Below are 26,926 nucleotides of genomic sequence, written 5' to 3'. Positions count from 1 at the left end.
CCCTGCGGGATGAGAGTCCTTCTAGCGAGAGACTGCTGCATGGGAGATGCAAGAAGAGCTGGTGGCTGTCACTCAAGATCCATTTTCTCTTGCATGTTCTTTCTTTCTGAATCAGTTCCCCATACAAAACGTGCCAGCCACTCAAAAAGCTGTATCGAGCCCTGCCTATGCCACGCAGGTCTGTGTGAGCCGCTGTCCTTTTCCTGGCCCTCCCTTGTTTTGCCCTCATACTGCAAATAATCTCTTTTTTACCGTTACCCAAGGAGGAGAGAGGCTGCCCAGCGGACACATGGAGCTATTACATGAGCAGATTGGGTATCTTTGGGGTCCCGAAGTGCAGAGGAGGAGGTGAAGGTATAGCAAAGGGATTACATTAAAGCTGAACTCTCCTGACCCCAAATGCCATGGCCATAACTACACCAGCTTCAAACCCCACTGTCCCTCCCCTGCCTCATGGATTTCACCTCTGAGCAGCAAAGGGGCATGTTCACGTGCTCAGGGAGGATGCTTTCAACCCCTGCAGCAACACCAGTCAGGCACCTCAAAAAGTTGCCTCTTCCTAAAGGGATTTCCTCCTCGTCCAGAGTTTTGTAGAAACAGGAGGTAAAGGACTCCTTGCGAGGAAAAGCAAATATTTTGGAAATCATGTACTTTAAGTCTATGCCCGGTTTCGCCTCATCCAACACATGTTTCCATGGAAGCAGAGGAGGAAACGGGCAGCCTGCGGCTGCAAATCACAGCTATCTCACTGCCTGCTCCTGAGTCTGAAGAGACAAATGGATCGTTAAAAATAAAACAAAACTGAAATTAAAAAAATCCCTTTTGATAGTAGATAGCTGATATTTACTGCTGCAATGTTGGTTTTAGGGACCAGGGTCCAAGAGCATCATGGCTGAATGAAACCAAACTTGGGCTCATTCTCAGAGAAAACGGAGTATGCTCTGAATAAAATGATTTGTGTTCTTTTGTTGATCACATTGGTGTAGTGATTGTGTGAGCACAGAGAATGGCAGCACAGCACACAAAGGGAGTTATATAAACGGATTAAAAAGATGTTTTCAGCATGGTTTGGAGGAGTGTATTGCAGAGAGAGACCAAAACAAGGATGATTTAGGAAATACGTATTGTTTAGGAAAACAGAAGGTTTATCTGTTGATCCAAACCCGGTTCTGATCTCAGGAGTGAGTCTCCTGAAGTCAGTCTGTCTGTCAGTCAGTTGCTCTTATCAACATGTCCTTTGAGCAGAAACTTATTTTTTACTATAACCACAAAGTTTTCCTGGCCTTAAACTAGCATCTTGAGGCACCACCACATTCAAACAAAACATGCAGTTCCTAACAGCTTGCAAGCGTGTTGCAAATACATCTTGCTGCTGACCCAGGCACATTTCACTGGGAGTAATTACCATATATCCTCAGGTAAGAGCTGCCTCTTACCCAAAATGTTGCACTCAGCGACTTGAACGCAGCCGCTCCACACAGCTGCTCTCAAGCGACTGAGCTGGATCTACCTGGTCACCTCATGCCAGCTCCCAGCAAGGTAGCAGGGCTGATATATGTGCAGCCATTACGTGAGCCAATGCAAAATGTTCTTCCTGCATTTACCCCCTCTCTGAAAAATATATATCTGCTTTACAGCAGCCTGCCTTCTCCCAAAAGGCAGCAGAATTTCTCATCAGTAGATTGGTTTTTTCTTTCTTGACTACTGGGCAAGAAAAATTAGGCACACTTACAAAAACTGCCAATTAGAAAATATAGTTGCAGACTCTAGTGAGTTAAAAACTTGGAGTTTTTAGTGCTTGTGAAATTTCCTCCCCACAGCTCTGTGTAATGGATTTGGAGCTGTTCTTTATAGCTGCCTGAACACTGAATTTCTGAATACTGTGATCAATACTGTATTGAATACCAATACCTACAGATCTAATGACAGCTCTGTGTGCATCTATTACTTAAGTTTAGTAGATAGATTTCAGGGAGAGAATAGCAAAAGTTGAAAGAATGGGTCAAAACAACTTGAGTTTGTTAGATTCTACATCTGAGCAGGGAAATATGTGAGATGAAAATAAATCTATTGGGGAAAATGAAGAGATTTAGCTTGGACCAGAACTGACCCTATTTCCACAGCCTGCAAAGGTCCCAGACAACTCTATACCAGCAAATCCCAATGAGCAAATGGCAGTATCACCAAAGGTATCATTCTTGCCTTTTTTAGCCTGTGAAATTAATTGCTAAAAGGGGGGTTCAAGCCAGCAGACCCAGACAGGGCAGGGCCCTGCAAAGGCTTTTATGCACAGGCTGGAGACACAGTCTGCAGTGGTGCCGAGCACCAGCATCCTGGCAGGACCTGCAGGGAGTAGGGAACCGCTGGTTTAGTTTTCATCTCTGGTTAGTGCTTGGTTTCTGTCTTCATCCCACCAACAGGAATTACCTGGTGGTACTGGTTGGTACCATGAACTGGAATAATCCAGGATTTCTTTTTTAAAAATATGGACATCAAATCATAATAGTGATTTGTGGCTCGTTTCTACCTATGCCATTGATGAGCGAGCCATTGAGTGTCCACTGGGCCCAACGGCTTGAAGGTGAAAGGCTCCTGTATCCCATTCCCAATCCTGAGCCCACTAGGACAAGTTTTACAAACATGTAACTCAGCAAAGGAGGAACAGTGCACCTAAATTCTTGGACCAATTAGGAATGAACTGGAAGGCGAGAGAAAAACTAGTGCAGATGAGCCTGGAGGATATCAGAAAAGCATTTGGCTCTAGACAGTGTGGGATATTGATCTGCAGAGTCACATAGCAGCTCATGCTGGACAGGAAGCATCCAAAATGTATCAGAAATTGGCCGAGGGAAAGGGAGAAAGCTGTCAATAAACTCAAGCAGTGTGGCAAAGAGAGGAGGAAGGAGGAGGCTAGCAGGGCAGCTAGCGCTGGAGCCATGGGTGTTTACCTTGTGCTGTGTATCAGTGACCTTGAGAGTGATGCTATTATCTAATGATGCCAAATTGTAGGAGGCACAGAACAAATTAATTACAAATGGGAGATTAAGCTTACAGTCTGATAAGCAGCTCATGGAGTTCAATGAAGAGAAGTTTTAATGAGATTAAGTGACAAAGCCATCACTTAGAAGGAAGCATTAAACAGACTACAGACAAGGAGAAAGAACTGGGGGCGAAGGCAGAGAACTATTAAAACCATCTGTGTTATTAAAAGAAGAGTAAACAAGGCCTGTGCCTCTCAGGGAGAAATGGAGATGATAGTAAGGCATGCTGGCACTGCCGGTGGGAACTCTTCCCTTGAACGTTTCATACGCAGCATCTGAGTCAGGCTTGGGGGCATATTGATGGAGCACAGCAAGGGAAACCCAACACACATTTGGGACCAACACAAGCAGCAAAGCACTGGCTGGCTTAGTATGAATTACTGCAAGCAAGAGCCCTGAGAGGAGGTCCAGGAGGCCTGGGTTACTGGGAGACAACAATGGGTTGGAGCTGGCTTGATCGAGAAGACTTTTGCCGTGACCCACTTCAAGAGCAAATACAGCAGGGCATTGGATGGTAGCAATCAAGGAAAGAAACAGGCTAGCAGTTAATATTTCAGGCTAAGAAGGGCTCTTAAATAATAATAGCTACTGCTAATGATGAATAATTAAAGCAGACCATTTGGTCCTCCAGCCCTTACGTAGTTCCGTTCCTCTAATGTACAGCAGAAGCATAATTTATAGTATGTGGCAGGAGGAACCATGCACTTGCACGGCCTGGCTGGGCTTTATCTCCTACCAAACCCACTGCATCCTTCTCCATGACCTGTATTTAAAGCCGAATTCAAATACAATGGAAACGGGAGCAGCTTCAAATCAGACTGATGATAGACCTGGGGTGTAAAGGCAGCCCCATCTTGCCATGCAGCAAACACGTGCAAGGCTAGGGATTGGAGAAAACATCCCCTGTTCACGTTACCTACAAGTAATGGGCCAAAACAGTTCCTGAAGAGGAGGAGAGACTCATCTCATCTTTCAACGGAGGTGGGCAGACTTCTGTTTGTCTGTTTTATAAAGGAAATATTAGACACATTTCCTCATCTCTCTTCTTTGTGATGGGACATGTGCAGTCGGGGTATGTGGGGCTGACTGACATTGCCGGGCATGTAGTGACTCACTGGCACAAGAGTTTACCAATTCTTACTTCTCAAATGGATCCAATTAGGGAAAAGGTTTGGGAACAAAGCAGCATAGATCCCAGCCCCCTCACTTGTCTCCCCTCTCCCTCGCCTTTCCACCCACCCCTCCACCCGAATAGTAACACCACGGTGAGGGAATTGGGGGACTCAAAAAAGGAGTGGGCACCAGGCAAAGCAGGGCTGACCCTCAGCCAACCCAAAATGGTGGAATTTCCTAGTTTCATGCATTAAACAATCCTTCTTAGACTGAAATTCATCCTGCAAACTCTCCAAGGAGAGGACCTTACTGCATGCTCTTACCTTGGCTAACAAAAGATCCTGATCTTGACTGGGTGTCCAGGCACTACAACTAAAATAAGATCTAAAACCAATAATCAGCGCAAAGCTTTCTTTTTCCTTAGGAAATCAGGGAGCAATTTGTGCATGTTAAGAAACATGTCTAGCACTACAGCTTTTCAAAGTCATCTGCTATTCCCCTGACTTCTCTTGCAATGCAGATTATCCAAATGTGGATCCCTGGGTGCTCTCTGATACACAATTCCAGTAAATATTTACATCCCCTCTCTTCCTATTTTGGTCTGAAATATGCTAAAAGGATGCACAGGGGGTGCCTCAGCATTTTACAGACTCTTCAGTTTGGTCAGCAAAAGCAAAATCCTGCAGGAGTGACAGCTGAAACCGTGTGTTGCATTCTTACCTTTCTGGAAAGAGTCAAACCCCTACAGTTAGATCTTATTTTTAAAAACTGCACAAAACCAAAGTGTGTGGCAGAACCTTCTTCGGCGATTTGATTTTTCAGATCTCTTTTCCCTTCCATGGGGATTACCCAAGATAAACTAACAGAGATGGACTCTCCCCATTTCTTAGGGTCTGTCACTAAGGAAGGGAGAACCAATCCTGAGAAAACACAAACCTCGGTGGTTTAGGATGCACGTGCTTTGTGCACGCTTCCTTGTTTGTACCTCATCTTCCCAAGCCAGTGCTGATAGGGATGAGATGATAACTTGGCTCACATGCCTGGTCACACCTGGCTTGACCTGGATGTGAGATCCCAAGGAAACCCGAGCACAGGCTGGGTGGGGGCTGCAGGTCCTTCCGACAAGTCCCTGTTCTGAGTGATGGGGACCAGGACCTCAGGGCTCACCACAGCACACCCCAGCAGGGACATCTTTAGAGATAGGTCAGCTACAAACCCCAACTGTCACACTTGTTTTGTGGCATTTGCTGGAAGTGGATGGGATGGTCTTACCCCTGGGTGTGAGTGGGCCTCAGCTTTGGTGGGGATGGCATAGGGGCTTGCTTTGCTTTCGGCTCTGGAAATAGGAAGGTGCATTGCACTCTGCAGGAGCCCAAAGAAACCAAGGACGTGGTATTTGCATGCAGCTGAGCACAGCTGGACATGCTGATGTTGGCTTTGCAAAGGCCCAGACAGTTCCTGTTGTATGTGTTTCTGCTGCGTGACTGTCCCTGTGCTTTCTCTGCAAAACCTCCATTTAGCAGCACTGGGAACTCTCTCTACTGAGCAAGCACAGAGCAGGCAGGAGGAGATGGGAAGGCTTAGGTATAGAATTATACAGATAGGTATGATACATATCTATGCCTGACTCAAATCCATGAATAGAAACTGCAGATCTGAACTCCACCCTTGCCCACAGGGCAAAAGTAAAGCTTGCATCTGAATAAATCCTGAAAATCTCAGCTGCCAACATCTCCAAATCAGAGCAACAACAACAGGAGCTGAAGTGAAGTGCTCTGAATATTTTCTTCCACAATACCCAGGAGAGCTCGGCTGTATGTAGCAGAGCCATTTACATGGTGTTTGAGGCAACATTTCTAGTCTTAGCAGACAGAGAGGTGCCAGGAAACGATTCTGCTCCCCAGGCAGAACTCAAACCACAGCATAGTCAGGCCTTTGAATCCATGATTATCACATTGATCTTTTCACCGCCCCCCGTGTAGCATCAAACGTGTTAGATGGCTACTGCTCATCCCACATACTCCTCTTAGCTACTGCTGTGGGTTGTAGTGCAGTGAATACTGCAAAGGCAATGTCTCTGCTCAGACTGTCCCTGAGAAGAGGGTCAGATCCTAACCATGCTAAAGACAAGGCTTCAGTTCCCTCCTTTCCAACAAAACACAGTGGTGTAATACAGAACAGTTTGATGAGGCATTGTTCCCCTCTTTCTATGGGATTTCAAGTGGAGGGAAGAGGGGGGGATACCTGCAGACAGCTGCCCAGATTGGCCAGGGAAAGGGGCTCTCACCTGGAGAAGGAGCACTGGGGGAAGACACTGCAAAACTTGTGACTGAGTTTTAACCAGGGTTGCAGGAACAGAAGAAAGCAAGACACCTTTAAAGGGATAAGAGGAGATGGCATGTTCTCCAAACAGCTGTGGCTGACAAGGATTAATCTTTCAGACTTCATGGCTCTACCTGCTATATCACAGTTGCCCCGTCAACGCCTCTGGCCCTAGACAGCTACCTGCTGGCCATTCCCTACTCTTTGCAATACCTCCCCTCAAAGGGAAGGTCTCCCATCACAAACCAAGCTAATCTGGGCCCACAAGCATCACCAAAGTCACACCTGTCACGGCCAAAACATTCACTGTCTCTTTTACAAAAGGCTTGCACCCAGCAGCAACTGGCATGTAAGGGGTGGGATCCCAGGCCAGATCCTCTGTGAAATCTGTGACACTGGGGCATTTGGCTAACACATCATTTGGCATTTTCTCTCCAGCACCCTCATTTATTTCCCTTTGCAATGTCAGTTTGCCCAGCCAGCTCAATGAATAATTCAGCACCATTAAGCATGTGCCAAAGCTGCTTCGGCACTTAGTAGGATCAGTTCTTTGGCCCTTTTCTCCATTTAAACTTCATTGCAACATAACCTCCCCTTCATTGCTGCTGGAGGAGCAGGATCTACAAGCAAAAAGCACATTGCCATAGCTATGTGGAAATATAGCTATGTATATGGAAATCACGCCTTTGATAGAAAAGGTGTGCTGCTAACCATTCTGCCCGATGCATGGCGCTTTGCTGCTCTGGCTCACTACCACTTTGCATGATGGAGAAACCCACTGTTTTTTTACAGACATCTGTTGGATGTAAGGGTCAATAACGAGGCAGTAAGGATGATCTCACAAGCCAGGATTCAGAAAAACCTGAGGTAACTTCCCAGTTCTGTTGTGTATTCCTGGTGTTACTGCAGTGAAATAAGTTCATCACACCCAACAAACCAATTAATCATATGATAAATTAGTCAATCTCAGTCCCTTTTTCACCAGCTTTTCTAGACAAAGGGGCTTTAAGATGGGTGTGCACGAGTTTCAGCATCCCATCTCTAAGATGAAAATACCATCTCCTTTCTTGCCTTGCCTGGAGATTTGGACTGTTTCACTGTCCCTCGCTGCCAACCTGCAATGCTGAGAAAACTGGGGCTCTCAGCATGGACAAAACCTGTAGGTTCACTGCTTCTAGTAGTCCTGTCACTGTGATTGAACCATCTTTACTACAGTCCCCCAAAATGGCACTACTCAGACTCTTTCCCTGCAAGGACCGAGGGCTGTTCCTCTGGAATATCAGACATAATTGCACACACAATTTCTGACCCAGTTTGCATGTGCAATTACCATGTCTGAAAGCACCAGGCAGCAGAGTCAGCACATAATATCCAGCTGCAATAACTGTCTGTGCAAATAAAGTGTATAGGTGAGTGCTCATTTCAGAAGGCACAATTGCTACTATGGCTTTTATTAAATCCCACTCATTTTATGACTCCCTAGTTGGAGTAATAAACCTTTCGCTTTCAGCTAAAGGTGTACATGGGCCTGCTGTTTCAGCAGCAGCGGCAAAGCTCCAGCAGCTCAAGTGCAGGCATCTGAGACGAACAGCGAAGGCAGCCCATTCTCTTGCTTTGGTAAGTAACTTCCATTCTTTGGAAAAGCTCTCGCACTTAACCTAAGCAAGTAAGCATAGCTGCTCGTGTTTCAACGGTACATTAGCTGACAAAGTAACCTTCAGAAATCCTGACTATTAATCTCCGCTGGCTTTTCTGTAAGCTCTCCCACCCTGCTCCTTGCTCGTTGCCCAGATACAGACCTTGTTTTGTGGATGTTATCAGCATTTCATTAGGATGTATGCAGTAACTCCCCCCCATCTCTGTAAGGAACTGTCTATATTTCTAAACGAGAGCAGAAAAACCTGTCTGTACAACGCCTGCCTCTGCTAACAGCACTCACTAAGTGAGCATAGATCCTAGGTTGCTTTTAAATGAGTCACTGTGAAAACAGTGTCTCCAGGATTGTCAGAGGCTGGATTTTGATCTTACAGTACTGTGGATCCCAAGTAACATCAAACAAGGCAAGGAGTTTATACCAGCCAGGCCATAGGTGGTATCAGACCTTGGAAATCTGCATTTATTTTTTCCCTTAAATTTTGCTATCTCATTGCACCTTCTATTCAAAAGATAAGAAGCAATTTTAAAAGTTTACATTTTGCTGATTTGTATGGAATGTGCTGATCCAACAGTGTTTACATCTAGCCAGATGATGTAGCAACACCAAGAGCTGCTTCCCTGGCAAATTATTCTTTAGGATCCAGTTTGAAAGGGGAGTCTTTACTGAGATTCCTACTTTACCTGGCAATCTGTATAGTCTAATGCCAAATCCTTAATGCAAGGTAAATTTGCAGCCTTGGAAGCCTCTCTCTCTAAGGCATGGCTTTTCGCAAATAGTGATTATCTGTGTCCTTTTTGTGCCTCTCAAGTTACCCCAGCTCTAGAGGACTCCTGAGGTCACCTCTCACAGTTGTTTGCACTCTAATGAACTGAGTCGTGGATTATTTTCATATGAACTGTGAGAAAGCTTGTACATCTTTTCCAGTAATGTTGAAGAATTGCAGGAAAGTACTGGACGACTGATAGCACCCAGGTGGACCTAATCAGCGCCTGTGTTACAGAAGACCCCTACAGGGAACAGCAATGTGAAGCAAACTCCAACACCAGCTGAAACCTTTGGAAGAGATCACCAGTTCCACATAAAATCACATGGCAGGGAAAAAGGTTTCTCTGAGCAAGCGATACCAAAGGGCTTTCAGTGCATAGACCTGTGAGTCAAGTTGAAGCTGCAAGGAAGAGAAACCCTAAAGTGAGGCTTCTGGGAAAGCAAAGAACCTTTTACCTAAAAGCAACCCAACTGGCAGGGTTTTTCCCCACAAAATATTGACTGCTGCATAATGTGTCCTTCAAATCACTCATGCTTTGTGTCTTCTGAGCCCTGAATACACAGGAAATGAACACTCAGTCCTTTTGAATGGAGACACGCCTATTTCAGAAGCACTGGCATCTTTGTATGTCCAATTTTCATAAATGATGGAACCACCCTGACTCGGAGCACTTGTGAAATCTATCATCACTACCAAAATGACAAGCCTTCACTTTCATTGCTAGAGCTGATTTAAGCAACTTTGACATCACCAAAAGTCCCCACCACAGGCAGGCTAGTGTCTGGCAGACCAGTGTCTGGCAGACCTGTGGTGGAGGTAGAAGACTATTGCCATCCAAATCAACTCATCCTCTTGTAGCATTAATTTTTTCCACACTTGTTTATATTCCTCACACACAAACGAAATGCTGTGAAAGCAAAACACCAGAATGACCTCTCACTGCTACAGTTCCCATGTAACCACCAGGCTGCTGTCAGAGCCAGAGAGGGAAGGGAGGATACCTGTGATACCTCTCTGGAAAAAACAGTGGGCAAAATTGCCCAAGTTGGGTAAAGGTCAAGAGAGTTAGAAAAAAAAATTACTGCAGAGGACTAAAACAAAAGTGGTAATCAAGATTAAGAGTCAAAATGACAAAAACACGAGACACTCTTTCTTCAGAGGAGAAATCAAGCCCTTTCAATTGTTGGATCATTGCATGTCCCTTATTTTCTATATTCTTCTGAAGTGACATAAACACAGCAGCCTGCCAAGGAAAAGGAAAAAAAGTAAATCCCCTCCAGTCAATATTGCTATTATGTCCCAATCACCAGTGCACTCTCAGAAGCTACAGAAAAACACCAGTAAAATCAATACCCACCTCCAGGTTTTATTCCCAATGGAAATCTCCTACCACATGCCTCCCCTTCACTACATTCAAATACTATGCTATCTACCAGACACAAATAGCAGTACTCGGGGAAGCCCTCATTCTGCTTAACATCTGAAGAATTTGAGTGTTAAGACACCCTGAAACAGGCAGAGATATTAAAAAGTTTGTATTTCACCTCTCCTTGAGAGCTAGAGAGGTATTTTATATCACCAGACCTTAATCATAAATTTAAATCTGACCTGAAATGAGTCCAAACTGTTCATTTGAATTAAAGAATAAAACTGGTGAACACCCATGATTCCCAGCTCACAGAGCACTGCGGAGGTTCAGAAGCAGCACTTCTAGCAGATCAGAAAACAAAATATTCCAGAATTTTCCTGCAAAATACTACATTTATGAGAAAATTGCATTAATGGGCAAAATATTTTGTTAATAAAACCAAAATGTTTTATTTTTATTTTTCCTTTGCCTAATTTGTTTTATAGTATATAAACTTCCCTAAGCACCTTCTGGGCTAAAAACATGAATTGGTATGGAAAAAGCTCTTTAACATCATTTACAGAAAAGCCTTGCAAGTGGTATAACTTTTCCCCTTCATTACATACTGCATTTTTTTCTTGTTTCTGTACACCCAGAATAAATATCTCTCCTTCCTGTATTTTCTGTCAGCCCCAGAAAAGCTATCAATAGGTTTTAGATTTCTTTGTCAATAACAAGTCTCTGAGATCTGCTGGGAGTATCCAGGCAAAGCATCACTATATCTAGGCATCTGGGAGAAACTGCTTGTCATCAGATTGTCAGTGTCACAGCCTTCCCTGAAAGCTGAGTCATTGATCGCTAACGCCAAGAGACACCAAAAGGGACACCGTGTCAAGATTTTGGCTTCTAAAACGTGCTTCAACTGTGAGTGATTCTGCAACTGAGGTTTGTCCGCATGAACAGAAAAATCACTTGTGAGCAGAGCAGTTGTCTCCTTGCAGCCTTCCCCAGGAGCAGGACTGAGCCAACCTTGGGTGCTCAGCTTGGCAGAGCATGGACATGGGCATGGGCATGGACATGGACACGGATGCGGACGTGAACATGGACAGGGGCAGAGCCAGCAGTGGGCTTGTGCAGCCCAGCTCGCAGATATAGGTCTTCACAGATTACATGTCTTTCTTCTTTGGACCTCTTCTCAGAAGGTTCCTGTTTGTATACAGATACCCACCAACTAACTGTGCTTGGCTTAAACTTTGCCATTCATGGCTTTGATATTTAAACATTTGACATAACCATCAGGCACCTGTATATAGTCAAACAAGTAGCTCTTTTTTTTTTTTTTTCCTGGTCACATGTAATCTCGACCACCTGTCAGAAACATCTTATAAACACCATCATGTGTCGTACCTATCAGAAAGGTCTGTATACTCCTGTTTGAGTGCTATGACTTATGACAGCTCATCAGAGGCAGTCCTTTGCTCATAAAGGGAAGATATATGAAAACAGAAGGATAAGGACTATAAATTTTTATAGCTCTGTACTTAACTCACACACAGGCAGTGGAGCGGATAGCAGTCCCAAGAGAAGATGTATGATCCTGCTACATTAAGCTATGCCCATTTTTTAAAGCACCTCTGAGCATCCGGCCACTTTGTTTAAGATGCTTTGACACTTAGGCATTAAAAGTTTGACCTTAGCCAACACATGGGGAGTAATTTTCACGAGCACAGCCAAAAATCAGGGGAGGAAACAGATGACAGGGGTGAAATGGGCCAAATGCTCAGGCTATGGACAACACAGGTTGTGATCTGAAGGGTATGAGATTTACTGAGATATTTCTGAAGGTCATCTCAAGACCATGCTTTGGTATATGTGCATGGTGCTAATCATGAGAGGGCATCATTGCCCTTGGTGGTCACTGATCCCAGCCACTGTCCAAGCAAACCTTCATTTGGGGAGAGGAGAGAAAATTCCCTGTTCTTTGCTTCGCTCTGATCCTTTCCAGGGCTCAGGCATCTCCTCTAAGTGACCACTCCTTACCTAGGAGACCCTGCTATCCTCCCACCAGACCAGGACTCCAGGGAGAACCCCAGAGCCAGTGCCTGAACATCTACCAGCTTTCCTTGTCCCCTCTGCAGAGAAGACAGGTGACCCTGCAACCGCTCCTGAGGCCAGAAAGTGCCAAACTCACTCCTGCCTCCCTGAAAAAAAAGGGTCTGGGAGGAGTGGAAGAGAAATCATGTACAGCACAAACCTGCCGGTGCGTGCACTGTTCATTTCCACCACCACGACCTGCACGTCTCCAGGTTTCTCCAGCTCAGCTTCGGTTGAGTTATCACAGCTTGACAGTTATAACAAGCTGTCATGTGGCAGCTGAATTGCATTAACTGGCCAGAAATGGGGAGGCGGGCCATAGCCTGCTGCAAAGGCAGAAACATTTCCAACTGCCTGGCCCACAGTGAAAAAGGGTAGCTGTGAAGTTCCCTCTCCTCCTCTGTGGGCAGAAGAACGTGCCCATGAATCGCTGCTGGGGCAGCTCAGCTGGGATGGGGAAACTCCTCCAGTCACAGTGGCTGGAGATGGTGTCTGGGGCCCCACTGCCTCAGTTGTTCAAAAGTCTCTGGAGTGAGACCCCATGAAATGAGGCCATCTGAATGTGTCTGCAGAGTCCATGTCATCACAGCTCGCTGTTTATGTCCTATCATGTGTTCAGAGTCATTTTTTAGATTCCTTGAACAGAGCAAAAGCAGAATTGCAAAGCAGCTGGAAGCCAAGAACTCTTGGTCTACCCATCTACTGCTAAACCTCCCAAAATACCAAGAATGTACCATGGAAAGGTGAATCCCTGGTATGAAACTACTCTCAGTAAGAAGAACAACCCTCACTCCTTGCTGCAGCTCTGCATGCCTCAGACACTTTCATTTAAAGCTGTTTTTTTACTCTTTATTGACCACTTTTGATCCATCTAGCCAATAAATAGCTAATTGGCTATTTTTGCTGTAACTTTGGGTTGCTAGGCCACAAAGCCAAGGAAGAACATGCATCAGAGCAGAGAGACAAGAGCAGGCTGAAGCATGTCTTAGCTGTGTTTTCTCCTGCCCACCACCTTAGTCTTAAATTCATCCCTGACCTTACATCAGGGCAGTCAAGTAGAGGTATGGAAGGAGAAGACTGGCCTGGACAACAGACCAATTGCCAGTGCTCCAGTTGTGTCCCTAGCATGGGGTTTAGCAATGCAGGTGCCATTTCTTCCTCTAAGACCCTCTATATATAAGCTATTTCACTGCTTTGCAACTGAGAGTACACATGACTAGTTCCTAAAGAGGGTAGACTGGGGAAGGGCCATGCATACAGCAGAGTAAGAGAGAACTGTGAACCAAAGTGGCCTGTGGGATCAGACAGCCCAGGAGAAAGAGAAACCATTTTGCTCAGGGGAGGAGTCTGGAAGATTTGTGGAAAAGTTATGCCTGCAGGACCTCTTCCACTCAATGCCTGCTCATGGTTCTTGGAAAACACCAGTCCCTCTAGGTTCATCTGCTCTGCATTAACCAGGCAAGCCCACTTCAGCTGGCATTCAACCATCTGACCAGTAAGTCATTCAAGTTCTCTGTTTCTACATTGAGTAGTACCTCTCCTTTACCCTGCTCTGCAGTGTACCTGCAGCTAATGGTGCTGAGGCAGCATCACGAGACTGACCCAGATTTGCGAGCTCCAACTCTCAGCTACCCCCAAACCTCTGCCTTTGCTGAGAAAATGGACAGGTAGACAAGGCCCTGAGCAACGTGACCAAACTGCTTTGAGCAAGGGGCTGGACCAGAGACCTCCATCGGTCCCTTCCCATCTAAATTATTCCATGTGGGAGGCAAGCACACCAATCTACTCCAAGATTTTGTGGCAAGGCCAGGCCTAGATTCACATGTTTACTTCTCCAGGTGGGTTTTACCCCACTCCTCCTACAGCATCACAAGGTGAAGACACTCAAGCCCCAGGCAGGACATCTGTCTCCCCTACACCTTTTCCAAGCAGGGACTTTCCAAAGGATGCAAAGTTACCGGAGGCCCATAAAAAGCAAACTGAAGCACACAAAACAGATGGGCCAGAGTGTGGAGGCACTTGCAGCAGATGGCACTAAAATATTAAACTAACATTACCGTATGCTTAAGCCGCAGCCTGGCTTGCTGCTGATTGCAGAGCCAGCCTGGTGAAAACATGCAGATGAGAAATGAGCCTCAGATTGCTAAATCACCCTACCAAACATCCCCTTCTGATGGAAAAATGCCTCACTAGCAACTCCTCCAACAGCAGGGATGTGCTAACATGATGCAGACGACGTTTTGCTGAACAAAAAACATCCCCAATAACTTAAGGTCTGTTCCAGATCTCTGCCAGAAAACCATCTCCTTGAGAAACTGTGTAAAATCAATTTGTCTGTGACACCAAATGGGTGGATGCAGTGAGAGATTAAACAGGAAAAGCCCACACTGCTTTGTGCTTGTCCGCTGTGTGACAGCCCTGGACACCATGGGATGGCACGAGAGGAACCAGGGAGGAGGGGAAATGTTCTTCAACCCAGGGCATTTTCCAGTGTCACCCCAAAACAAGAAGTGATCCTGACTGCAGCTTGTGCCACTACCTGAGAAACACTGGGTCACCACATAGAGATGGGTGACCATGAACTTTGGTGTCCTCATGGGCGCTCAGAGCCACAGCAGCCATGAAGGGTGTGTGGTAAGGACACGCTCTTGTAGGGGACTAACCAGATTAATGCTACAAAAGCCTTTCATAAGGCATGAAAAACAAGATGCCTCATAGCAGGGTGGCATAGGACTGTGCTGCAGAATAAAGCATTTCAACTAATGAACTTTATTTGGCTGCGTTTCCAGCAGGACCCTGTCTGGAACCTGGGTCCTGCCAGTTGTGCCGTCAAGCACGTGAGCGACAGCATGACCCCATAGCCCCGGGCCTGGGTTTTCCTTTTCCTATGCTAAATTTTGCCATAAAATAAAAAGAAAATGAAAGTAAACATTACTATTAATGTCCACATCTTTTTATTTTTTTTAACCTGAGCTCAGACATCTGATCTGTAAGGTAACAAGGTGTTGCACATTTCATTAAATGGATCAAGCAGAAGGAATCTCCTAATATTGTCATTGAAGGAGAGGCTGGAGAGAGACATGATGCCCCAGCATAAGTGAAATCTCTGCCCAGGACCAGATCCCCAGGCTGTGGGACTCCAGCATGCAGTCAGCCAGGCCACTCTGGCAGACAGCTGCCGACAGGCACAGCAAGAGAAGACAGGAAAGCACTCAGCCAAAATGCTGCTTCCCTGCCTGCCTTGGTCCAGGCTTTTTTGGGCTTCTTGCAAACTGCCCCAGGCCAAAAGATGCGTGTTTCCAGGATAGCAGGTCTTTTCTGAAATTTCCTGTATACCCAAGCCATGTGCAAGCCCAGCCTGGATATCATCTGGGCTATGCAATGTCACAGTGCTGTGCCGGCCACACTGATCCGTTGTATTATTTTCCAAAGTTTGTGAAAATCTGTTGCAAGACAGGGTTTTCTTAGAGCAAACCTAAAAATCTGCATTTCTTGCTCTGGCTAATAGAAAAAACAAATGCACCTGCTCTTCCTTCTCTGTGGCTGAATATTTAAAAAAAAAGGAGGGGGGGTGAGAACTGAGCTGGCAACCTCCTTTCCTGTAGAGCCACAGCCAGATGTGCTCTAAGCCCTGTTGTGTAAGGGCTGTAGGGCTCCGTCCACCTCTGAGGGGGAGATGCCAGGAGTGATGCAGGGGCAGCGACAGCCAAACAGCTCTGCCTTCCCCTCTTTGCTCTGCAGGAGGCAAATGAGTTGGTAACACTAACACAGATAGTAACTGCCCAATTCTGGCCAAAACAAGGCCTGTGTTGCAGCAAGCAGCGCAATCTTTCTGACCGTGTGGAAAAGCGAGTGAGGCTGCTTAGCGGTTAACAGCATGGGAATAGCTCCACTCTTTAAAATCGTGATAGTCAGCTCCAGTAAAATGGAGGTAAGAAGTCACTGCCCATTTTTGTTACTGCCACTGGATGGCAACAGACGTTAAGCAGAGATGCTGAGTTATCACTGCACAAACCACACATGCACTTGAAGTGCTCCACCTTGTTATTTAGGGAAATGCCTAGCAGACACACCAGAAAGGTCTCTGAGGAAATAAGCCGCAGCCTGGCAGCAACACAAACAGCAAGACTGCTCCTGGGGTCAGGTTGGATGCTGGGCTTTCACTTTGCACAGCTTCTCTATGTATTTCCTGGAGTGTGCACCTAAAATCAATTTTTGTCTTGCCAGCCCAGGGCAAACTCTTCTGATGAGCCATGCAAAGTATATTTAATGCCATGGATATGAGTAAAAAACTCCTTGGTGGAACTACAGTATCACGCTGTGAAATAGTTAACACCTACATGTGAAACTGATGGCTATTTTTAAATTACATATACCTGGCTATGAGCTGGCCAAGGGCCACAGAAAGATCCACGGCTGGGTGTCAAAAACACAGCCACGCACGTCAAACAGCTTCATTTGATCCATCAGTTTCCTACAAATCTCCAGACATGCTGGGCTAGCACTGACCTGAACTCAGGTGGGACTTGCCATGGCCATAGCGGGATCAGTGCCCACCCGGACTCTGAACATCACTAAAACCATTCTGTCTTAATAAGGATGTGCGGTGGTAGCGTAACACTTCTGAGGTGACGTGTAACAAGGAGATAACAGGAAACAATGAAGGTTTTTCTGTTTTCTCTCTTTTAACAAATGCATAGTCACATCTTGTTAGTATTCTCTTAATGACAGATAACTACAAGTAAGATAATTCTCTTAATTAATGAATGATGACACTGTTCCTGCTTTGGGTGACATCGTTCTGCTGCACCTCCATTGTGCGGCACTGCCACATCTCCCTCTATTTTCACCACTTTGGCTGAGTGTGGCCCATGCCAAATGCCTGCCAGGTGCATCCGAGTTGGCGTATGTCACATATATGATGCCGTAATGTAAAGCTCTGCCAAGACTTCAAGCTGATGCTATGAAGGCAATCCCTGTCCCCTTGGATGTGCTCTGCCACACCATTTCCTTGCCAGCCGATGCGGCTGCAGGCTGATGGAGCCTGAGAGGACCCATGGGGGATGCTCTGGTTCCACCAAGCCAGTTAACACATCACCCAGTTCACCTCTGATAACCGGAAAACCGCTGAAGGGTTTCACGTGAATTCTCCGAGTGAGGAACAAGCTGTCCTTTCCCAGGTCAGGAGATCCCATACTCCACCTTCAACATAAAAATTTAACTAGTGTCCAGACACAAGTGACCTATGCAGCAAGTACCTGTGACTGGAAGGTAGCGTAAACTGGATCCCACTATCATCCATAGTTTCTTATCTTGAGTCCGTCTCTCCATACCTTGAAATCAGCTTTAAAAAGTTACACAAGTTTTAGGAATAATCTTCTTGAGAGGCTTTATGTTTTTATTTTCCTTGCCTTAGGCACTGGAGTGTCTCAATGAAGCAAAGCACATACTGAAATAGTCCTCTACGCACCACCAAATAGTAATTAGCTGTCTTGTGTCTGTCCTGGAGGACAAGTTCCTGCCACTACTGTCCTACAGGGAATACAGATAGGAAAATACGGACACGCTACAACGCAGGGAGAAAGTCTGCTCATGCACACAGGGATTTTCTCTGACCACCATATGAGAACAAGCCTCTGTTAGCATCAGTTTAGGCAACGACAGAAATTAAATGAGATGCAATAGTTAGGCCAAAAAAATCTGCATATGATCAAGGGGGACTGAATATTGTAATAGGGCCTGAAGTCTCAAAACTGAGGGACAGGCAACTAGCTGCCCACGTGACATTCCCCAACTACTTTCCCCAAATCCAAGATCAAACTGTTAGTCATGTGCCCAGATGTGGTTGGTTGCAGAGACCCAATGCTAGAGACTGCAAGAAGGGTGTGTAAGGTAAATTCAATCAGCCCTACAGCTTCTAGGGTTTGGGCAGGGCCTGGGCCAGTCCTACAAAACAGGAATTTGGGAAGTGGGAAAAAAATGGTTGGAGCTCATCCTATTCATGAGGGAGCTAAGAGATGCACAGTGTGATGTTGCAAGCTCTGAGAATCTGGGAGGAAAACATACTTACAAGCCATAATCATATGTTTCTTATCCAGCCTATTAATGTCATTAGTTGATTACTGCTAAGAATATCAGTATTAACATATTTTATTGCACTGCAGATCTTGCAGTCCTCAGCACATTGTGCAAGTTCAGGCTGTTCCCTTACTAGACTTGCAGGCTTGGGTTTGCAGTGCTAGATAAATCAGTTGTAAAAGAGTGCCACTTAAACGTGTCTGCCACATCTCCAGACCATGATGTGGTCAAATGTCTGCACAAACGTGGATGGACAAAGAAGATGCTCTCTAAGCAGCGGGGGTGGGTTTTGCCCCCCCTCCATCTCTACCAGCTGCTTGCAAGGAAGCAGCAGCTCTCTGAATTGCAAAACAACATCCGACAGAAGAGCCGTGGACAGCCGCTGCCCCCCAGCCCAGTCGGGGGAGACGACAGAAGGGGAGCAGTGCAGGCTTGGGGCAGCCCCAGTGTCCCTCCCTTCCACGCCAGCCTACAAAGCCAGAGGCACACAAAAGTCCTGGCTATTTAGAGCTGGCATCTTGCAAAGAATAAAATGCCTTTTTCTCTTGTGCGCCTTGTGAACGAAGCCAGTTACAGGCTGCAGGGACGCCTGGCAATGTCAGTGTGCAGTGTCCACGTGCTACCCTTTGGTCCTCAGGGTTTAGCTCAGACCAAAAGCAAGTGGTGGCTCTAAAGGTTTGGTGGGTCCAGTCAGACCTCAGCGCCTGGCACAACAAGCCAGGACCTGGCTGGCTCTACACTGGCTTTGAAGGGATCCTAGCAGACAAGTGCCATTGAGCCCACCTGAGTACCAGGGAAGTGTCATGCCTTTCCCCCTCCCAGAGCTGGATTAGGGAAGGGGCTTTCAGAGGGGCACACAGGATGCCCCAACGCACACAGAGCTGGGATGAGCACCCCTAAGCCACCCACCTCCCTGCACTAGCCTGGAAACATACACAAAGCCCTCGTTATTCAGGATGGAGGGTGTCAGCCACCATGAGAGAGATTGGTTTAAACTGCACCACCTTCAGAAACACGCAGACCCACCAAACCCAACCCCTTTCCTCCTCCAAATCTTTCTTTTTTCCTAATTGTATACTCAAAAACATCATTCTTAACATTTTTGGGAGGGGCAGGACCACCTCCCTGATTACACCCCTTCCCTGGGGCAAGACAGGTAGTATTTCAAAGGAAAAATGATCATTAGTTGCTCTTTGTCCTCCAGATGCCTGATGTACAAATCAGTCTTACGTTACTGGGGTTCCTGCTTGAACCGGTATCTATATGCTTAAGCCTAAAAATTATTGTTGCTGGTATTTTAAATTTTTTTTCCTAAGGGAGAGGAAAAGGAGAAAAAGAAGAGGATGGGAAGGTCAGAGATAATATGTGCATTGTCACAGGTATGCCCAGCTTTGAGTTGAGGTTATCGAGTGCCAGCAGCTCCCCCAGCTCGGCACTACTAACATCTCCCCTGAAAGGAACAGGCACTTCTCCCTCCTCCCCCTTCTCAGCAGCATGTCAAAAAACAACATAAACATCTGCATTTACCTTTCTGCTTATTTAAAAATGGTAGTAGGGGCAAAGCCAAGGGACTTCTTTTGCCAGAGTCCTTGGAAGACACTTTACTTTGGTTAACAACAGTTTCTTCAATGGGTTTCTTCAGGATTATTCTTTCCTTCAGCTCATCGGTGCTGACGGCAGAGGTCGGGGGCTCAGCACCTACTTTAGGTGCAACAAAGGAGCATTTCAGGTAGGATGCGGACTCTGCCAGGTTTTCCCTGTTCATCCTGCTCTCTGTCGTTTTACTTGCTTCGTAGTCTGAGGTGTCAGTGCGCGAGCTGTTCTCTTCCTTGATAATGTCCATGACCATGGGCTTCATCAGAGGGGAGTCCTGCTCCCTCTTTGGGCTCTCTTCGGAGGCCGATGAGGCATCGCAGGACTCGATGATGAGCTCGCTGTCAAGTTCAGCCTCCCGCTCCTCCCGCAGGATGCTGTACTGGATGGAGGGGGAAGCGGGTGACGGAGGGGGTCCTCCAATGTGGCTGAAGGTCATGTAGTTGGAGTGCAGCACCTCCTCGGCAGCCAGTGGGTCCTCCGAGACCAGCTCGATCTCTGAGTCTCCTGACTCAGCGCTGCTGGCTTCATTATCCAGGGGTGAAGAGACAGCAGGGCGCCCAGGTTTGACCCTCTGGTCTCTCTTCTCCGTGGAAAGGGCTGGTGACTGCTGTACCTCCGGGGTCTCAAAGGAAAAGCTTTTTGCTTCCTTGATGGCACTGATGAGTTCATCCTCCGACAGGCTGCCTTTGCCCTGCGACTCTGAGCCAGATGGTTCTGCCACCCGGAAAGAAAGGGGGGGGGGGGGAAATTTTTTAAGAATGAGATTTTCTGGCTGCTTACACAACAAACACAATAGATTTCAGGCCAGCATGAATCCTTCTAGCAGGGCTGGTAACATAGACAGAATGTCTCCCTGTCTGGGATAACTAACACTAATAACAGCTTGTCCTTACAGAGCGTTTCCCATGCACATACTCATTATAAAAGAAGTATCATTAGCATCATTTACTGACGAAAAAGCTGAGGCACAAGGCAACGCTGGTCAGTGCTTGGCCAGTGGCTCAGCAATATGGTTTTCACCAGGAAAATCACCAGTCATGAGGAATGTGGGCTCAGGCCACACATGACAGCATCTGACTGTCACGGACAGATACGGGTCTGTTCTGGGGAGAAATGCACACAGAGCTGGTGGGTTCCTGACACTGCTGATCATAACAACCCATGTGTAGTTACTAGTAGTTTTGTCAAACTTTAACTTTCAGGTGTGGAAAGTTCCAGGTCAGAAACTTTTCTCAGACTTTTTTTTTTTGGGGGGGGTGGGGGTGGGAATTCTCTGTTTGCTTTTATCTCAGCTGGGTCCAAGAATGAAACTCATTTTTTTACTGTAATTCTTAATATCATTAAGAACTACATTAACAAAATAATGACTGACCAACTTGTCACCCAAAATCTGAAACAAAAAATTTCTCTGCATTTTCTGGCTCACACTGGAAGAAGACAGACTCAGAGAGTGAAAATGAGCAGTTGAAAAGGCTGGCTGGTCATCCAGGATTAGCAAGGAACCCACAACCTGTACTAGAAAGGAACCTAGCACCAGACTTCCCACCTGTTCTGCCTCCCTGTATATCACTCTACCACATGGGATTTTGTAATGAAATAACAAAGAAAGTAAAATTGCATGTAGAGTGTTCACAATAAGAGGTGACGGAGGCAGCATGAGGTGCATCAGCAGCTGTCTTGAGTTACTGCATGGGGAACAGGCTTCACTTGATCATTCACAGAACATCAGCGAGCCTCAAACCCGGACTGCACCTGGTGCGTCAGCAGCAAGGCCAGCCAGGCTGCCTGAGCCTGTCAGTGCCAAGGGGGACCACGGTGGCAGTTTGCATCCGATTCCCTGCCGGCACCTGGCCACCGCCGCCTCCTGATCACCGGTTTCCACTTTGCACTTCACTCACCCAGAGACTGCTGCCATCCACACCCAAGACCCTCCCTTTTGGGGGAAAAAAAACACTGAATTCCCCAGTCGCGTTGAAACAGCCATCAAGCACACATGGAAGTTTGTCCTCTGGACTCTTGAGTGCTCATTCACTGATTTTATATCATTATTAACATGACAGGGATCACTAAGTGGCATTGCAGGCATTGAGTGTTCAAGAAAGCCGTCAGGAAAAGAGACCGCCAAGTTTTCTCCTGCTGATGCTGGTAAAAAGGCCCATGGCAGAACACCACCTGTGTCTGCACATCTGGGGACCACAGCGGAGTGTAGGGAGGTTTCCAGCCCTTCGGTTGCAGGTGTGGGGAGCCCCGAGCTGACCTGTGCCCGCTCCCAGTGGGTATTTGCCTTCAGTCTAGCCCTGCTTTGGGTGCAGCCACTGGCATCGGCCCCCTGAGCCCACCCAGCTGCACTGGCCACCTCTGGAAGCTCCTCTACAACAGAGGGTGGGAAAAAGATTGTACCAGATGTGACCTGGGACAAAACCACTATTTCTGGCTATTTCCAGATTTCTCATGGCAATAGTGTAGCTGATTTCTTCCTGATCATATGCCTTCCCCAAGATGAATCATGTAAACGGGGAGGTTTTAACGATAGCACCCAAGCCACGATGTCCTACTGGGAGATGGGTAAGAAAAAGAACCTACCCACACCCCCCCAAGCAGTTTTGGTTTGTGCATCTGCGAAAATGCATGTCATCAGCAGTTTTGAGCATATATTGTTGGCATGTCTGCAGCTCCTCTGACAAAACAGCTCTCTTGTAACACATCCCTCTTGCATGAGAAAGTCCTTCTGCAACCCAGAGTATGGCCACAGACAGGATTAAGGTGTTTGGGACTGTTATGACACACTCCTGTCCAGATGCTGGGAAGTTTCTGTTGCATCAGCCACACTGAGCAGGACCCTGTGCATCCTTTTCCTCTGGGTGCAGGAAACCCATGTGAGCTGCACCACTCTCCTGCATTACCGCATGTGAGCATTTTCTCACTGAGCGATGACTTAATCCGGCACGCATCCAAACGGGCATGTGATCGCCAGCCCTTGTAGCGCAGCAACGCACCGTCCCTTGGCTTCATCCTGCTCCTGCCTGCGCTGGCAGTTTGTAACTCTCAGCCACGGCATTTACCTTGCGAACAAAAAAGTCCTTTGTGGCCAGCAGCAGGGTGTCACACTTACCGCTGGCATGGGGAAGCGTATAAATACCCACTGCCTTTCAGTGCCAGCACAGTGTATGAACAGACCACGTCTTCCTTCCACAGAAAGATGATGGCCAGTAATTAAAAGCAAACTGTTTTCAAAAGTCCTGATCCAAGCAGGGGGGAACTGGGGGCTTCGCCAGAATGCTTGAGGGGTATCTAGGAGCAACGACTTTGCTGGGTCACTGAGTAGAAATAGCGAGGGCAGGTTTTACATTTCTTCCTCGCATATGAACACGGAGTCTGAGCGCAGTGTGTCCCCAGCTGCGGGAAAGGGGGGAAATCCAGAGAAAACACCCTGTGGGAGCCAGCCCCTAAAAGAAGATGCCTGCTTCTTTCCTTAATGCTATAGATAAGCAGTCTTTCTGGCTTTCCAGCACCCCGATGCAAGGCAGTGGGACCTCCCAGGGCTGTTTGGGCAGTGCTGGCAATCAGCTTAACCCATGGAGAGGAACATTCCCATGCCAGCAATCATGCTGGCCACACCAGTGCCTCCCAGTAAGGCAGCAGCCCTGAGGCTCAGCCACGCACTATTCAGCTGTTACGATGGGATACAGTTAACAAGTGTCATGGAGTCAGCTTTGAACAGTCAGCAAGAACTGAATAAATAACAGTTAGTGCCTGAAGTTCTTAATTACCTTGTAGTGCAAAAAGTGTTAATCAATAAAAAACGGCATGCCTCAGAAGTAGCGTGTGATGTCACGCAGTCAAATAAAAAGAAAAATGGGACTTTAATGTCTATTTATTATCTAAAGTTTCTGGCTGATGCAGGCAGGATAAAATCATAGCTGCGGTGGACTCTATCTCTTTTTTTGTGTGTGAAAGTGTACAAATGCACACTCGGTTTTGGATAGGAACTAGGTATTTCTCTAAGGGTAGATACCAGTGTGAGTGGAAATCTCAGACTGCCATTTTAAGGAAATTCCAGCTGATTTTTAAGTGCTTCTAGATGCCATCAAAGCCAAAGCAATGGAAATTTCAGCTTGGGGATGTTCATTGTCAAGTGTCAAATGTTCATTGTCAAAGGGTTTTGATCCAGGATGTTGAAATTTAATTTCAAGTCTGAAAATTGTTTCCTGTCACAGAACTTTATTCCTTTTAAAAACACTATACTACTTTCATATTTTAGCAGTATATAATATGGAAAATGAGGAATAGATATTACGTCCTACTGCAGTAATCAGACAATAAAAAATGTATAAACATGGGATTTTGGTGCTTCCCCAATAGAAATCAGGAGCCTTTAAAAGAGACTGGCCCTTTGTCCCTGCAGTCCCCTTTGTAAATGAGGTGACAGCATTTCTCTCCTCAGCACTTTCTAAAAGCAGCACTTTCACTTGAAAACAGCACTTCACCTTATTCTCTCCAAGAGCAAAGAGGTGTTAAAACAGCCATTAAAATTAAAAAAAAAATGAACCCAGACACTTGCAGCACCCTGGTCCCATACACCTCATTTCCTCTCGGAGCGTGGCCAGCCAGGGTGACCAAGAGACCCCAAAATCACTGGGATCCAGCCCAAACTGTCGGCTGGCTGACAATACCCCCAATGACACCCGCCAACTCACAACTGAAGATCCCCATGGGGACCAGGCTCAGCAAGCCTGGATCTGACCCCAGCCACGCTAGTGAGTGGCTCTCGGCAACTTGTTTCTGTGGATCCCCAGCCCTGTCTTCCCCTCTTTTCACACAGAAAGGGCAGCCCATCCTGAGCAGCGTGTTAGTGATGGGCAGCACAGTTCACATCCTCCTTCGGTTGGCAAAGCATGGTGCCTGAACAGAGTAGAAACACCTCCAGCCATAGAGACCCATTAATGTCTGCTCGCACCCCCTTAGACCCACCCCACAAACCCACAGTAATTCTCCAACATGTAGGGCTACAATTGCAACCACTCTCTGAATACCAAAAAAAATGGTGCCATGCACAAGCATTACCTGTGCCAGACGACGGTGGCGTAACAGACCCCGGGCTGTCATCTTCTGGCTCTGACACCGTCACCGTTGGTACCACCTCATGGCTCGGCTTCAGGCCGGTCTCCGGCTGAGTCGGGCTCGACTCTTTGCTGGCAGCTTCCCCGCTGCTTTCTGTCTTGGTGAGCATGATCTTGACAGGGGCTGTAACCACGGAGGCACTGTGCTGATCTCCAGACCTTGTGTCTTCAAGCAGGTCTTGCTCTTTGGCTGCCTTCGTGTTCTCCGAAGCCGGCCGCTGTGGTTCAGCAGTGTGGCTGGACCTAGTGGGTACTCCTTGGTACTTATCGATAAGGCCTGGGCTCTCATCTTCTGAGTCAGGGTCATGTTTTTCTTGGTATTTTATTTCTTCTGATCTACTTATGTCCATGTATTTATAAGCTTCTACTTTCATGGGATCTGCTAAGGTTTTATCAACTTCAGTAGACTCTGCAGGAGTCATTTCTATTCCCGAATCTGAGCTAAACAAGCCACGGGACTCAAACCCAGTCACATCTTGAACAGGATGCCCCAGCGTATTAAACCCCTCTGTGCTGCCGGAGCAGGGAATGGGGCTGTTTTCCTGCTGATAAATGCCCGTGAAATAGGTGGAGTCCCGTGGGGTGGTGTAGTGGACGTCCGAGATCAGAGAGGTGTAGAAGGAGCTGTCACCTCCATTGGCAGTGGAGCCATAGTCAAAGAGGTGCGATGAGGCTGTGACACCTAAAGCAAAGACACAAAAATGGTGTGCAATGAAGAGACAAATGCCTGCATGCATCAATCTTTCTGCAAAGCCGTACTCGTTCCCTGCTGGTTTTAGATTCAGTTTGTGCACCAGGCTTGGCTTTGCTTGGAAGCTCTTTGGGACTGTCTCTTACTATACCTTTGGGCGACATAGTGGCACATCTGTCAGATGAGGCTTCCAGCTGCTGCTGTATCTTAAAATAGCTATAATGATCCTGATAGCTGCTAAGAGTCCCTGGCCAATGTTTACCCAGCCTGTGCATAAAAATCTCCAGTGATGGCAATCCCAGAACCTCCCTCACAATCTGACTCAGGCGCTCAATAACCATAAAAAAAAATCCAATGTCCAAAACAAAAACAATCCTGAGCAAAAAATTTATTTATTTATTTATTTAAATACGGAGAAATGGAAGAGTTTCACCCTAAGGAATATTTTCATTAAGAAAAAAAAAATGCTGGACAGAAATTGAGATAGAGAGTTGGTAGGCAGTTTTAGGTTTCATTTGCTCTTTTAAAAGTAGCCACCCTAAATTTGTGAAACACCAGGGCAGAGACTAAACATCCTCATTTAGTGATTTCCATGTGCCCAGAAAGCTGTATCCTGTGTGCATCATCTACAAAACATGCTGGCATGAAAGCAGTTAAACCTCTACCCACGCCCATGCATCATTTTCGTACAGTACTTCTAATTCCCGCTGTCAAGCTTTAAGTGCCTGTGGATGACGCTAATTAAATTACAAACAATGGCCACTCTCTATTTGCAGCATTAATATAAAGCACAGCTCGATGATGAGAACAGCAAGATCTCCCATGAGGGAGGCAGGATGTGGCGAGACAAATTTTTATAGGGGCTGAGGGAACGGGTATGTAGAGGAACAAAGCTAATGTCTGCAGGAGCTGGTGCCTATAGGAAGGCAGTCGCCTCTTAACTGCTTGTGCACTGATGCATGCTGCATCGCCGAGGCTGGCTGCCTTTCTCCGACCTCTGCTCACCACCCTGCAAGGGATGTGGGGCTCCTGACCTGCTCCACATGTGCCCAGACCTGGGCTACCATGCACAATGCAAACTTAACAGTAATATTAAAGGG

At 46.6% G+C, this 26,926-nt stretch overlaps 1 protein-coding gene across 1 annotated transcript in view; it reads right to left on the bottom strand.

Moving 5' to 3' along the window:
- The window catches only part of RTN1 (reticulon 1), a 122,075-nt gene that overhangs the window by 27,810 nt on the left and 67,339 nt on the right, over positions 1-26,926 (bottom strand). Inside the window, exons 2-3 of the mRNA XM_010584172.1 lie at positions 25,080-25,817; positions 19,947-20,729 (exon numbers count right to left, since the gene is read on the bottom strand). Coding sequence (XP_010582474.1) covers positions 19,947-20,729; positions 25,080-25,817 — 1,521 coding nt within the window. The remainder of the gene's footprint in view (positions 1-19,946; positions 20,730-25,079; positions 25,818-26,926) is intronic.

Source organism: Haliaeetus leucocephalus, unplaced genomic scaffold, assembly GCF_000737465.1.
Source record: "Haliaeetus leucocephalus isolate CR32 unplaced genomic scaffold, Haliaeetus_leucocephalus-4.0 Scaffold944, whole genome shotgun sequence".
NCBI lineage: Eukaryota > Metazoa > Chordata > Aves > Accipitriformes > Accipitridae > Haliaeetus > Haliaeetus leucocephalus.
The sequence above is the reverse complement of the archived record's forward strand: the minus strand, read 5'-3'. Positions and strand labels throughout refer to the sequence as shown.